The 16,514-nt window shown below is 39.1% G+C and overlaps 1 protein-coding gene across 3 annotated transcripts in view; it reads right to left on the reverse strand.

Moving 5' to 3' along the window:
- The window catches only part of LOC134815002 (plexin A3-like), a 43,918-nt gene extending 37,896 nt beyond the window's left edge, over positions 1-6,022 (reverse strand). For 2 of the 3 annotated variants that reach the window (XM_063823430.1, XM_063823429.1), the window contains exon 1: positions 2,421-2,483. In XM_063823430.1, coding sequence (XP_063679500.1) covers positions 2,421-2,463 — 43 coding nt within the window. In that variant the 5' untranslated portion in view covers positions 2,464-2,483. Of the gene's footprint in view, positions 1-2,420; positions 2,484-5,941 lie in introns of those variants that run through there. The other variant, XM_063823431.1, reaches the window with a different exon arrangement.
- Between the last annotated feature and the right edge of the window lie 10,492 nt (positions 6,023-16,514).

The raw sequence follows: 16,514 nt of genomic DNA on the forward strand, positions 1-16,514 counted from the left end.
ACAAATACCAATCAATATTGTTGAATGTCAACAAATTACATCTGCGGTCTGCAAACTTCCAGCATTAATGGATTTAAGAGCATTTAAATGATACAGTAAAACCCCGATTAACCGCAAACCCCCATTCACCCCCGCAAACCCCCATTCATCGCGGCCGTTCCTTTCCTCCAAATAGGGCTTAACAAACATAACGGGTACAAGCAGAACCTCGATTTACGGCGACTCTTTCCTTTCCCAAAAACTCCGCGGAGAATTGAGGTTTTATAATGTTCCCAGGGCCTTGTTCCTTCTGAACCAACCAGTTTCTCCAATGTACATTTTCTAGCATGTATGTCATTGCAGTTGGTAGCAGATATTTTGTCACGCTTGAAAGTGCTTGGAAATACTTTTAATCTGGATTCACTCATAATTCTAATTGTCCTTAGTCTAAACAAGGATTTAGAGGTTAAGATATCTAGTGTCAGGACAAGGTATTACTGAGGTAAGGTGTCGACTTCAGGTATCAAGCGAGGAGAATATTAGTATGTCTTAGTTAGGCCTTCCCAGCCAGGAATGTAGTGATACTGCCTAATCTATAATAATTGGTCTGAACTATAGAGATACAGGGTACTTAATCGCCAGTTTCAACTATATCCAGGACGGTAACTTTAACTGCAGTGACTAAGTAGGAATTAGAAAACAACTCCTTAGTCCTTCCTACTTGGGTTACAAAGTTACATAAAAACTCATCCTTGCGGAAAATGCCCCTTAAGTACCCACCTCGAGATCCTGCCATGATCTCTACCTTATAATAATAGAGTTGAGTGTTTCTGTGTCGAGCATTGTGTTGAGACACTATCGTGGAGCGTGGAGACAGTGAGGCGGACCCTCCCAATTCAACGTGTGGAGGTGCATATTAAAACTGCTACCACATCGACTAAAGAGCTGTAGTTAGTAGTTACTGGAATAATTCCTCTGTGAGGGGGAGATCATAATATTACAGGTACACTGTATATACGTTGATATTCGATAAACCACAGAATTCTGATGATGCGTTCTAGTCATAGTCCCGAGCTCGCTTTTTACAAGTACAACATTGTAAATCTAATATCTTTTCTAGACTTTAGGAGCTTTTACAGACTGGGTCTGGACGAGTTATTGTGTATCTTTAACGAAATTCGATGAGATAATCGATCGCTTAACCTAGTTTTGAATTCAAAACATTTAACTTTCTTCGAAATGAACACAAATTTGTAGACCTTCAATGTGGTGAGCAAAGCTGGTGCTGATACTCGATATTGGATATAAGCACCTTGCTTCATAATTTTATGGTGCCGGCTAACTAGACTTCTAGAAAAGTGTGGCTGTCTGCTACGAATAATTATAATTTCTTAATATTACGAGCTCCGTCACTATGTTAATAAGTATATAAATGTATAATACGTCCCTTACTTCATTACTTTTAGTAGCAGAATTGAGGTGGAAGTGTCAGAAGTCTTGAGTACAAGACACCCATCATAATCTATTGTATACAAACATTCGTACAGTAGAACAATGGTAATATCTGTTTAATTACGAGTCACGGTAGGTTGAACAAAAGCCACACTCGGCTCCGGATGAATATGATTATAGTTATGCGGGTCCCTAGAGTAACGGCTACCGTCTCCCACTCGTAGCCTGACTGGCGGCGGCTAGTATTCCCCTCATATAGCCGCAGAGACGGCTACTGGTGGCTACAGAGGCGGCTACTGCTTACTACCCATACCCTCTTCAGTCCTGCAATCATCAGACATTCGTGAAAATAAGGAATATTTATTAGGAGAATTTATCTTCATAAAGAAATAAATTAGGAAAATAAAGTGACCGTAACATAAAACCTGGTTCCATAAAAGCGCCATTTAATTATATCCAGTAAAATGAGAAATGTCTGTAGTTTTTCATTATCTAACAGGTAATAATATGTGTGTGAGGATAGAGCATATAACTAGAGGCCAGGTCAACTGGTAATAATAAAGCTGGGTCACGCAGAATAGTGATTACACCAAATAAGGCGCTCCACGCAAGCCATCATCGCTTGAGGAATATTATACACGGATGAGCTATCTTTACCGCTGGAGAGAAGAGAATGTCGGCAGGGAGAATCCTATTATCATGGAAGGGGCTTTTAAAATATACACATGACGTAGATTGAATGGGGGGGGGGGATAGAGTTTATTAAAACTTGAAATGATTGTCATCCTCCCCTTGCATCCTATGCTTGTCGGTAGAGAATATATCACCGCCGTTGGGAAGCGGAAATCTAGCAGTAATATGCTAAACAGTGAGCTAATTCTCTAATTGCCTGCGGAGGATCCGGAAACGGAGAGTGATAGAAAATACAAAATGATATGCTGGTAAAACTCACACCGTGTCGGTGTAAAAGAAGAAGAAGTATTTCTTACCTAGACGCCGAGTAGTGCCGGAACGTCTGTCACGTCTCATCATGTTTAGCCGACAAATTCCATCTATCTTTTCATAGGGAGAATACGATTAATATCCAGATATATAAAGGACTTTTTGAGGTATGATGAAGGTATCGTCAATTTAAATGTAGATATTTTGCGGTTGCGGTGCGCTCCCCCGAGATGGGGTGTCGTCCTATTATTAAATAAACGGGGTCAACAGCAACGAAAAGCGGCGTTTGGTGTGTCAAGAAGGGCTGTCCTCATAGAACTCTTGCGGTTAAATTAGATTCGATTCGCCTTTGATTTTGATCAAATCAGGGGTCGGGGACGGTTGTGTATGAGTCATGACATACGCTCGCTGCAGAGTACGAACCTTCGTAAGCACTGATGGTGTGATCCAACAAATAAAACAAAGCCGACAAAGCACGTTCTCTTGCCAAATCATCACTTGTAAAAAAGAACGAGGTTTAACATTCTTCCTCGTTAACAAAAGCTCGGGCAGCAAATCTAAACATGAGAAATATCAAAGATTTTAATCTCTTATCGGGAGCAGCGCAGATACAATAAAACAAAGAAGCAGAGAAGTGGCGCGGGCATTAGACGAGCGAGGCAACAGATACTTGACACTACTTTCAAGGGTACTACCACACTCAAGTCATCGAGACGATAATATGTAACCAAAACAAAGGGACTCTCTTCACACTGCCCAGTCGCAGACAAAACAGCAGCATATCAAACTAGACACATGGAGATTGGAGAATGTGTATCAAGAACACGCGTGATAAAATATGTTGAGGTTCTAGGTAATGAATTATAAAGTGGGAACCGATGTTGTGATGTGAAACACAAAATTAGTGGTGAGTTAGAGTACATGTGAAGTTGGGGTGAGTTGGTAATTAATACTTTTAGAGTGATGTCTCGACCAGTAAAACTAACACACACACAAACCTACACATTGTAATAAGATCCCCCGGAGAGGTATGGAACAAACGTGGGACAGGTTTGAAAAATTCAGAACAAATGGGGGTGTCAGTGTGTTTCACAAGCCGACGACTAGTAGGAAGTAACGATATCGGAGGGGTCTGAAGAACAATGCACACTCACTGTTAATCAGTAATTAATGTCAGGGACAGCGCGCTGCACCCCCCTACCCAGCAGCTCGGGCACGTGACCCTCTACCCGCCAATCATATCCGTCTTCAATTCATCAAGCAGGAGCTGGCGAGATTGCATGCAGCACATTCTCAGAGGAGGCAATGTAAAAATACTGTAGAGCGAGCTGGCTGGCTGGCCCCACCACATCCCCCGTAATTACACTCAGTCACTTCTAATTGAATTTGTAGACGGATTGGTCACGAGATACGCTGCCCAGAGTTCAAGTGGTTTACCGTGTACAATGTACATAGTGTACTACAAGTACACACTTCAGGGAAAGTTCACGTTACAGAGAGTAGACTACTCGTAGTCTACACTCTAGACCAGCCACGATGGCCGGACTAAGTAAACACAAATTTAGAGCATGAACAACGGATTAGAAAACGGACTTAACCAGCACTGCACAGATTGTAAATGCCAGATTAGATATCAGTTCTCAGCAGCGACGGACGGTCACAGCGGAACTGAGTTCAGACGATCAACTGCCTTCTAAACCTACTAGCAGCTTAACCACTATCATAGTTCATTCCCGAATTTAATTTGGACACGAAGAAGCGATTAGCAGCGAACAGTTCTACCCCTGTTATAACTGGTACCCTTTATCTGGTTTCGTGAACACGGAATTAGTTTGCGTGAAACGAGCACTTAGGGTGAGTAGTTATTGACAGAGTTAACGATGAAAACACGGTAGGTGCACTGAAGGTGGGGAGGTGATACCGAACAGGGCAAACAATACGGCCAGCAAATCGCACAAATGGGGCCCTCAGATGTGGTAGTGCTAGGGCAATTATAGCATTATAGTACATGATCGATATTTACACACGACAATACGGCAATTACTTGATATACAATAATGTCACTTCTTTTGTGTTTCGGTTACATCATCTTTCTCCCCTCAAATGAGCAGAGCAGACCCAAAATTAACGTCAATTAGTATCGATTAAACGTTCAGCTATAAACCGCAGCCGTATGTCTGCAAACAGCACAATACTTGATTTAAAATTCATAAAACTCCGAGGTAAACGAACAAGTATAGGTATGAGGTACCGCGGATACAAGTCCCTAGTTCAAACAAGGGTGGATATGTTTACATCATCAATTCATTTGATAATGCCTATTTGGATAGCTAGGAGCCGTCGTGATGTCACTGCTCTAAAACCCGCTCACAGCTCGCAAACCTCCAACACACCAGCTAATGGAACAAATTAACGGGGGGACACTAGGCAGTGAAGTATTATTATAAAGTAAAGTAAAGTAAGTTAGATACACGCCATATGCAGGATATCGACGGGCCGTGACATTCCATTTACACGGACCCCGATGACACTTCGGATGTACGAGTCTCATTAAAACACTTTTGCATTAAAAACACTTTTAGGAAATGAGGGGCTCCCATTAACTGCGAGGGTGGAAATGTGATGGGGAGCAAAGGTTAAACCGCCGGCTGTAGAGAGAGAGAGAAATGAGGGGAAGGAGATAAAGGAAGGGGTGAGAAGGAGCATAATTATATCACACATATATTAGACCATTTCACATGTTGAAATGATATTCTGAATAAAATGTGAGGGAAGGCGAATGGTCGCCAATAAGAACGGATGGATTGAGACTCGGGGTCTGTTTAAGCATTAAGGGCAAAGAGCGGTGAAAGTGAGAGAATGGTGCTGCGGTGATGTGGTTTGCGGTGGCTGAGAACGGTTACAGCTAGACTCAATTTAACTGATGAAAGTTATGACAGCTACTGACTGTTGTCGGCTCAGTAAATTTTGTGACGAATTCAATCATCTGTTGGGTCGTTAACCAATTTTCTGATAAGCGTGTCCTCTTCAACCCTCTTATCTTAATTTCTCACACGACGAGAAATTTAGCATATTGGAACGTTTCAGAGAAAATCGATAAATTCCTGGCTGACCATTTAGGGACGGATTGGAATCCCGAATATTTACAGGTACGCTGATAAATTGTTATTCAAAGCTATGGCAAAGTAAAAAGAAAGTAAAATTATTATCGTTGAAGTTACTCAGAAACCACACCTCAGGTGTTAGGATGATCTGGATTCTGGAGTAATAAGCGTGGGCTCATGTAACTGGAGCCCACACTCTAGGATTGGTCAGCCACAATTTCGCACACAATTTGAAACAAAGTAAGCGAAAATGAGGTATCAAGAAACTAATTAGAGAGGGCAGGTAGAGAGATTAGTGTCCCTGACCTGGCCAGCACTTCTGTCCCCTTGTGTGTCCTGAACAAGGAGACACAGCTGCTGACAAATACAATACAAACTACGGTAACGAGCCTAAATACAGTGGCAACAAAGACAGTGGGAGAGTAAACAGGTAAATAGAGAGGAGACAGAACAATGAAACTAACCAGTCAGTTGAGGCATCCTGGTGCGCGTCAGAGAGCTCGCTTCAGGGTCACTTCAGGAGTCTTGGTTCATGAGAGCTAGCTAGGGGGAATTACAACTGTGGTTATACATGAATGTTGAGAAATGAGAACTGTAGTTATAACGGTGACAATACTGCGAGAGAATGAGGGATTGAATAATGGTTGGCGAGCATTTGCAGCAACTAATGGATCGTTACAGTTGCTTTAGTTTCCGATGAATGGTGGCCCGCTATATTTAGCAGCTCAGCCATTGGGAGTGTGGAAGTTCGATGAATAACGGCAACTAAATATACGCTGCATGCTTCATGGTGTTGGTATCATTGTTAGTTAATAATAAAGGCTAGACGGTTAATCATCATTACTCATATCGTATTATTGGTATCATTGTCAAGCGCCTGTCCGATATATATCAGATATATATCAGATATATATCAGAAGATAACAGAAATTGTTTTTAATCAAATCACAATATATCAACTTTTCCAAGCAGAATTTATGATCGTGTTTGTCAAGACTTAATAAGGACCATATTGACTGTTGTAATGAATTAGAACAGTCCTAACAGAAATATTTTCCTTACAGAAATATTTTCCCTACAGAAATATTGTCCTAACAGAAATATTGTCCTTATATTAATGAGGGTCAATAACATCTTGTGATTTAAAAGTTGAATAGAATAGATGTTGCATATATATCGTGGATTTATAAATAAATTAATAAACACGGAACGGATCAGAACATGGTTCACGTGCAATTTTTATGAGCGCGCAATTAATATCATATCATTCACATAAACCACGCGGTACGTTGTAAGAGATTAAAACTTTTTATACAGCATTGTCACCGCGCCCTCCAACATTAAGGTCTAGAAAACTTCAATTCTTTTTGTGTTTGGAGTGATATTTAACCTTAATTGGTGCATAAAAATTCGTCCAAACTTGCACTGATTATTAGCCTTAGTTCTTACTGTCTGGAGAACTTGAAGAAAATCGTATTGTAGGATCTCAAGATAATCCACTTTCGTAAAATATTGTTCCGTGGAACGAATGGGACGGAATGTCAAACTCCTTTAAAGTAGTTTGTGTATCCACAGGAATTGGAAACCTTTTAAAGGATGACACATAATATTAATGGAAAGAAAATCGTGCATTCAGATTTTGATAAACTTAACTTAGACTCAAATATTCCCTGGAACAAATGGAACGGAAAATCCAACTCCTTACAAGATCTCGTACGACAAACCGATACGGAAGAGTCAGAGGACGGCTCGTGGGAGCTGGCATGGCAGTTTTGTTGGGTGTCCGACCGACTGGGGGAGGGGGGCTTGGGGGCCGCCCCAAGCTCCCCCCCCCCCCCCCCCCCCCCCCCCCCCCTAAACTGCCGATGTCTATTCACCGATGACTGCATACAATACCATTACCATAGCAGAGAGTTAATTAATTAATTAAATTATTCCAACGTACATTACAGTTACAAACAGGCCACAGTGCCTCATGTACGTAATGTGTCACAGGCGACAGCAAATAAACAAAAACAAAAACTTATAACATGAGTGAAACAGGACACACACGTGTACGATCTCAGCCGCGCAGTATCATAACAGTTCAGATTGCAAGGTGTCCTGACAACCAAATCATATACTGGACAACCAAATGATATAGATTACCTGTAGTGGGTGCTTTGTACCGTTTACAATTAACTATGTGTTAAAACTGCGCGTCTAAGTTGTCCAAACGAGGATTGGACACCCTACAACACAAAATTTCACAAAGATCATGCCTGCGCTTACATTCGAACGTTTGAATGAATAGAGGTTTATATTGCGGTTAGATATTTCCGAATACCATTACTAATCACTATTTCTATTTTCAAGCACCAGCCACTAGATAATAATTTTAGGGCGGACGCCTGGAAGAGTTGACTTTGTAAATCGATAACCAGGACAAGTTATAACATATAAAATAGAGAAAATATTGATTGTATGGGTTTTTAAGTGAATGGCCTAGATTGACAATTCGTGGTTGGGCATGTTTTAACATGTTTGGGTGTGCAGTGCACCAAAACTTGGCAACAATCAATATAGATAACTCTCCACTTATCTTACATTCGGAGGGCTCGGCTAATTAATCTAATTAACGACCGTGGGATCATGATGTGATCAAAGTGGTAATTACGTACCGTACAGAAAGGAGAACTTGTTGGGAACTGACAACTTTAGATTATTGAGGATCCTGCTCCTGTGACTACTTTTAATCACGAGCTAACAACTATTGGGCTATTGAGTATTGGGCTGTCTATACACGAATATATACATTTTGTGGCGTGAAACAAAGTAAGAAACAGAAGTTTTGAAGAAGACGGCGAAGACAATGTCCGGTTCTTCAGCCTTCTCTCTCTCTTTTTCTAGGTGGCTGAGCTCTAAACCTATACTTTGATACATACTGTGAGTAACCATTTGAATTGACAGCGGCTAAGTTATAAAACCTCCTAAGAGAAATCAACCCCATAAACTAATCTAACTATATTGACATTGATCAAGTTCTTTTTACGACACGCGACCTACAAGAGGATTCAGGACAAACAGTCACTTATAATAAAATACTTACCAAGCTGTTTAAAGGCTATACTTGATACTGCCGTCCAGTTGCGTTCCCAGCCCAAGCTACAGTCCAGTAACTTTAAAGTAAGTTATTAAATTATTCACTGTTATCCAACAAACTCGCGGCAATGTTTTATATTTGGCGTTGGAGATTTCAATGCCGCATTAACGTATTTAATTTGATATATTAGGCCTCTTTAAAATTGAACCAAGCATCACGGCAATCATGTAAAACAGTTTGCGACTGACATGGACTAAGGCTATACCAGGGTTACCATTCGTTACCCTTCATCCATCTCGCAACAAGCTAGATGCTAAATGATTTTCCAGCCGGCAAAAAATAAAACAGATAAGAGAACGATAAAGAGGACAATATATCCTGCCTTTTGGTGTTATAAACCATGTTCTATATTTCCAGCGTTCGTGTCCTTCTAAGTTATACGTTGTGGTTCACTGGAAGACAGTTAAAAAGTAATGGAACGGAAGAAAAGTAATAAAATTATGGAACGAGGACAAAATGTAGATACATTAATACAGTTAACATCAGCTCAACATTCAACATAGGGAAATATTAATCTAATATAAGCAGACAAATAGAGGGAAGAGTGACCTGTAGACTATAAAGATTAACGACATTGTGGCCCACAAAAGGTGTACAGTAAACATTTCACCAGCTGCTACCTTTTCAGAAGTAAGCCACATCACAGAGTGTGCAGTGGTCATATCTTCTTATAAAATATAATTCATTTTGAGCGAAGAAAAGATCGCTAGACTTGGGATCTGGAATTTCTATTTCAAAACTGACAGTTCAAATGTTGAAAGCTACTTTGGAAGCGTATCTTTAGTAAAGTGAGCACGAACTTTATACAGCACAATGATACAGCACAGTGATACTACACAGTGACACCAACTGCAGGCTAAAATATCTGATTAGAACTTTGCGTCAAGTTACATAACATGAGCAGCACAACATTTTAGGACCACTAGAATTCAAGAATGGAAGTTATTCAATTAGGAATGGGAGCCAATCTGTACTTCAATAGAGATTAAAAGCGGGTATCTGTCATTATCAATAAGGTTCGTATATTTCACATAAGAATAAATGCGGCGGCAACACAGAACACCGTGAGACGCAGCTGCTCTAAAAGACTAAATATATTAGAAATTACGTAAGGTATTGAGTTACTTTAAAATAACTGCACTGACTGAGATAAAAAAGAGTAGTTCTAGATCTCCTGAGTTCTCAATGGAATTACGTGCCACATTATTTCCTAGAAAATTAGTCAGTGAGCACAGAGATTGGGCCGAGTGGAATCATAACTAAAATGTAATCTAGACTAATCTGGCACAGTCAGAGCCACAAATTTTACATTAGTCGCACTCTAAAGGGTACACTTTCATTGTACCCATTATAAGTTATATAAATATATATTATAAGAGGTTGTGATAACTACACGGTACACGGTCACGTGGCACTTTATTCTGAGTGATGATGAAACAAAGTGTTATAACGATAAAAGATCTTAAAAGCTGTATTTTACTCGAGGATGAAGTATACAGGTTCGTAACAAACAGTATCCACTTGTCGTGAATGCGGCATATATCTTATCAATTAGTTTCTTAAATCTTAAAAGACTACAAAAGAAAATTACTGTAAAGTGATTTCAATGAAAACTACAAAATATTATACAAAATCGTCACTAATTCAATCATTAATTATTGCTTAAAATTTGTACATGGGTAATTCGATTACAAAATGTATATGGAACAAAATTAAAAGAACTGACTCCCAAGAAAATTTAAAATATTATGTGATTCAAAGTCAAATCATTTAATAACGACGTATTTAACGTATCAGATGAGTAGACTTCAAAATGAGCTACACACAAACTTTAAATAAAACATGAACACTTTGCTATCAATTAATGATCGAACTCGGAAGTCGGAATCGCCACTAATAATTTGAGCCAATTTACAGCAACGAGATTAATAGCAAAGCCAACAAAGCTATGATAAAGTGAATGCGTCAAGTTTTATAATCTTATTGAACCAATCGAAGAAATTCTCACGCAAACACTAAGATTTATACTACTGCAGAACATATTCATGTTTAACATGCTGTTGGATATAAGACAGAGGAGTAATTTCTACAAGCATAACAAAAGATATTATACAAAATTAACAATTGCCATTAAATACTATACACGTTCACTTAATTCCAAGTTCCAACCCTTTTATGACAATGACGACAAGGATCGTTACTCAGAAGCAGTTGTACCGTCAGTGGCGAGCAATGCAAACTTGTCATAGAGCTTCCTCAGCAGCACATTCTTCAGAAAATCAAACAAGTGTTCGGAGTCATGGGGCAACTCGTTCACTGTACCCCAGGTTACATTTGACTGAACAAGAAGTCTCTTTCGATCAGGATCTATCACATCTGCTAAATGATGACATTTGTGATAACCTTTAAAGAACAGAGGTCTTGCTTCCAAATCTTCGGGAGCAGATAGAGAAAAAGCTAGCACACTTTTGGACGAATCGCCATAAACCACAAGAAACGTTCCCCAAACAGCACAGCTGATTGTTCCTCCTTGCAGACACGATGTGTTCTTCTTGCTCATGTACTTTGCATTGTCCGCGCTGAGATGAGACAGATCCAGAGTGGTTCTAATTATGCTGGAGGTTGCTGTTGAGACTATCAGCACGGATTTGTCTATTTTAATGAAGAGATAAGCAGACTTGGTAAGGCAGTGTGGTGGAGAAATACAGAATGCAAATGTATCACTGTTTTCTTTTAACAACTGAGCTTGTTCAGCGGTAAGAGGCATCTTTATCTTATTTTTAAGGAACACAAGTCCGTGAGTATTCAGTAAAATGATAGAAAGATATGGTTGCACCCCGTATAAAGGGTTCAGGAAAATAAAGCAGTAAGCAACAATAGATCTGCAAGGAGAAACAGATACACCTAATAGTTGAGATGGTTTGCAATTCTTTAACTTAAACATCTGCGACTTCATTGCCACCAGAGACCGTCCTATGACCTTGTTCACAACCACAGTTCCCATTACTTCCAATTCATAGGACAAATTTACTGACTTAACATACGTTCTTTCGATCAGACCACTTTCAGTATTTTCCCGAGAACTGGTAGCTTTTTTGCCGTAACCTATTTTGATAAACTCATTCTCAGCTATTTTGGCAGCCTGCATAACTTCTTGTCGCGTCTTCCCACCCTTCGCATTATAATGACTAACTAATCCTTTAACTAGTCTCAAGTAGTCCAAATCGTTCCCTTGTACTAGGTATTTTTTGGGGATGACATAACCATACGCATCGAAACAATCATGTGAATATTCCCACTCAATGATACAACAACGCTCATCGAACGAGTAGAACATGTACTCATCTTTAAATACGATTTGCAGAATCTTAGCATCGTGCCCTTTGCAGATGTCTAGTTTTGCACCGTTGTCCGCTATGTTGGTAATATCATTAAACTTTTGTATGCCATCTGGAAGAAGGACAATGTCGTCCACATTGAAGCAAACCCTCAGAATCTCATAGTTCTGGCATACAACTAGGAATACAGGCTGATCACCACTGATTGTGTAAATGGGAGCTGGAAAAACTTGCACTGGAAAATGGCGTACACTATTATCTGAGTCAGCTTGGGCAAAAGATCCTTGGGAAAGCCGTAAGTCGACACCATCAAAACTACTTTTAAGTTCCAAGACGTTTCTTGAGGTTGCGAGCCTGGACGATTTCTTAGCAGTAGTTGGTTCAGCTTTTGTATTGCTGCCAAAAAAATGAAACACAAAAACTTTTCCATAAGATGATGTTGCAATAATTTCCTGTTCATTATCCAGCCAAGAAATATGAATGCAATCACCAAAGGCAACTTCAATATATATTTTACCAACCAAAGAATTGTCGTCACATCGTAAAACTAAGATGTAGTTTTTCATAGATATTGCTGCATATTTCATTGAGTTTGAGATAGTTGATGCTAGGATAGCACTGCTAAGAGGCAATTCCATTGGTTCACCTGCAATGTGCTTCCACAACCAAATCTCTGCCGAAAGATACTTTTCAAACTCAACAGGTAAATACATTCTCTCAAGACGTTGAATGTCAATGATTCTCAACGCTGATAAAACTTGTCCATCAAACTGTAATTCACTATCCTGTTGAGACGCAACTCCATCATCAGCCACCTGATGTTCAATAATACTACTTAAATGCAGCCTATGAAAGAATCGGTCGTCCTTTCTCTTGTTCCTCTCCATACATATCTCCGACATTAAATTCTTGCAAATTTCTAGTTCATTCTGAACATGACCAGTCTGATTATTAAGTTTATTGACTTGAATTATTGATTGAAGAATGAGTGAAGATGCAAGGGAACCAGAAATGTCCATGTCACCAACACATTGCTTCACGATGAGTTTTATTTCTTTTTGAGTCACCTCTTTCCATAGTACCTCAAACATTTCAGTCACTACAGACTGTTTAATTGATTTTGAAATTAGTTTCTCCACCAAAGTCTCATAGTCTTTAGATATTGCAGTGTAATACATCAACTTTTGTCTGTTAGGTCTAGAAACTTCAACTTCCCGTACAGCATCGTACACTAGGCCAACTAACAAGTTCTTTATCCAAGATGAGGCAAAGGACTGCACATTGTCTACAGGCGGAGGAGTGGGGGGCTGAGCAGTTTGTAAAAATGGCTTAATCATAATTCTATTTGACAACTTTCTGTGTCTTTCAATCAGATCCATTCGTTGAGTCATGAGTAATTCTCGCTGTTGTCGAAGTTGATCCATAGTAAAATTGGAATCCAGAGAAAGAACATCTATTGAGTTGCTGTCCATCAACTCCTGGATAAAGGCATATAATCAGTTAGACAATTCGATATACCAGTTTTGGATAATAATCATAACTTTTGACAAACGATAAAATTTACAACACTAAATTGGAATATCCCTGAATTAAATATGTTTAGTTGAGCAAAATTTCCATCTTTCATTATATCATATCTCTCAGTTCTCACCCCTTTTGCTGTAGCCGAAGTTGATCTATTGGATGCATTTGAAAATTATGATCAAGAGAAAGAAATTACTTAGAATTTGTACCTAATTTTCACGTTTTCCATAATCTACTCTAATCTCACAACTAAAGATAATTGGAAATAATTACATTAATTTGGGACCAGCATACACAATTTATGAGTCCTTCATACCAGCAATATTGGATAGGTCATACTGTACAGAGACCTGAGAAATGAGAATACTCTGACAGCTACAATTATTAATATCAAGTAACATCATATCTAACGGAATCAACCTTCAATGAATACCCAGATTTCTATGATTGTAGAAATTATGGCTCGGTTATGTTTTAAAGGCTCAGATTCAAAAATCAGGAATGAAGTTAATTGAGGAAAAGAAAGATAATGTCACAAAAGAGATGAATGAATCACAACAATTTCAATTAGACCTAATGTCAGAAAAAGTGGCAAGTTCGTGGTTTTCATCACTCCCTCTAAAATCATTTGGATTTTTTCTCAAAAACACGTAGAAGTGATGATAAAAAAAGTTGAGGTGGTTAGGCCTCTAAAATTTAAATACATAAACATATTATACTTATACTTGTCTTCTTGTTTGAGATTTAAATAACGTTATTGCATATTGTGATATTACAAATTTGATTTCGAATGTTCAAACCCTTACTTGCTCGGGTATATCTTCAAAAGTAAAAGGGATAGCTACTTCAGGATTTTTGCAAAATGCCCGTCATATGACAATAGTATTTCCTCCAGGAGTAACATTGGGGACATTAAAGGGTACGGTAGAGCATGATTTCGTGAATTGGGTCGATACTTGACACATCTATGGTGTGATTCTTTAACTGCTGTGATTATTTAACTGCTAGAGCTCAAGCTTCTTTAATCTTTATAACACAGACAGAGTATGTAACTATTTCTTTGCTCCATAGAACGACAGTATAATGCATAATATTTATTTGAGCAGTGAGCTACTAGTTCACTAATGGTATTGGGACAGCTCTGTAGTATTAACCCCAGGCAAAGACCTGCAGTGTATTTGCCCCATTCACCCGGCCTCATAATATGGCCAAGTCAACTGGGGATCTAACCCTTTTTAGTGAGTGGGCTAACCTTTACTAATGGTATTGTAATAAAGAAAAGCCTCAGGTTGAAAAGTGATCTGTTGCAGCAGGATCAGGGAAGCAATGGTCATATGCTCTTGGTTGCTCAACGGTTACCTCCTGCAGGACCCATTCTATACCGTCTAATATCTATCCTGTCCCTCAAATGTCAGGCTGCTTTTAAGAAATTTTGTCTGTGAATGATCTGTCATATAAGATTTTATACAAAACTTGCTACCATAATATTCAATTAAAAGATTTCGTCGCAATTTTATTTTGATACATGGTGCCCATTAGGTCAGTGTGCAATCTTATGGGCATATAACAAAGCCATTTTCCTTTTTTAAGACGACGTGTCACTTTGCAGATCATTATAATTAACTGATATATTTGCAAGACTTATCGATGAAAATAAATAACTGTGCAAAAGTTTTAAAAAACATCTTTATTTTTAGATTACATGGGCCAAGCATCTTCCAAGTTATCTGTGACAGCAATCCCTGATTCCTATATTGCAATCTCAATATGTTTCAATTCAAAGATAAGGGTCATGAATGTGTCACCAGAAGTGAGAGAAATGCTTGTTGGACTTGATCAGGAAATGGAAGCCAAATATGGGTCCACTCGAGGACGTCTCAAAGATTACTATGGTACTGTAAAGATGCATGTTGGGGATAAGTTTACTTTTTCACCTCAGCCTGATAAAAAAAGAGCTACTATTAGAAGGTTCTTTACCATACGTCTCCTAGAAGAAATGTACAATTTAGGCTACAGCCTGATTACAAGTAGTGATTTAGCAATACAAGGTAACCAGGCTACATGGTTTTTTGCAAAGGGGACAATATCTGATGAAAACAAAGGTCCATCTAGAGTTTGTTGTATTGCTCCTGATACAGGCGGAAGACTAGAGCCTATTAAGCTCAAAAAACTTGTCCTTCTGCATGATGATGAGCATATAAAACAAGCAGTTATGCTAGCTCTCAGTGATTCTTGGCCTAAGGGTGTATCAGGAACTAAAGATGTTAAATCTTTAGGCGAAATCCTGCATGAGATTACTTTGTATGGTTCCTGGGGTTGGACTCATGAGGATGGAATGAACACTCGAAAAGCAATTTGTAATTTAGTGGGAAGGATGGCAGGGCTAAACTGGAAACTTATCACTTCAACTAATTTAAGAGGGACTGTGGACTCCTTCTTCTTTATATATGATCCAACTTTTACCTCTCATCCAAATGATTTCTGTATGCTGACCTTGGCTAAAATGGACAGGTTTCGGTTGATTAACTGCAACCACCTCCTTGAGCCTTTGGAGACAACTATTACTGCTGCTGGTCTTTCTGTCAAAGAAAAGCTGGATTATTATGGTAACCATGAGATCAAGGTACATGGAATACCTTGGCATTCCGAGAATCATGAAGCCATTGTTGCACGAAGAAGTATTTCAAGGGTTATGGAAGTTTATGGGCAAAATGGATACACTCCTCTTGATGCAATTGAAATAAGTCAGTTGACTGATAAAGCCTCTATTATCTTTCGCAAAAGTCCATGCCCAGTTAACTGCAGATATGCTTGCTTATCTTTGACAAGCAGGAATAGGCTTCGACTACTTGATTTCCCCATTGATGTTGGTGCCGCAATGAAGGACTGTATCTACCAGTTCTATCCGTTTGGTGTTACAAAGGAGGTCAATTTACCAGACTCAAACTTAGAAATAAACGTCAAGCGGTGGCCCTGGGTTGTTCAAACCTGTTCCAAGGGTGCTGTCACTTATCACATGAGAGCTGTATTGGG

The sequence above is a fragment of the Bolinopsis microptera genome, chromosome 5, assembly GCF_026151205.1.
Source record: "Bolinopsis microptera isolate Bmic1 chromosome 5, MBARI_Bmic_1.0, whole genome shotgun sequence".
Lineage (NCBI taxonomy): Eukaryota > Metazoa > Ctenophora > Tentaculata > Lobata > Bolinopsidae > Bolinopsis > Bolinopsis microptera.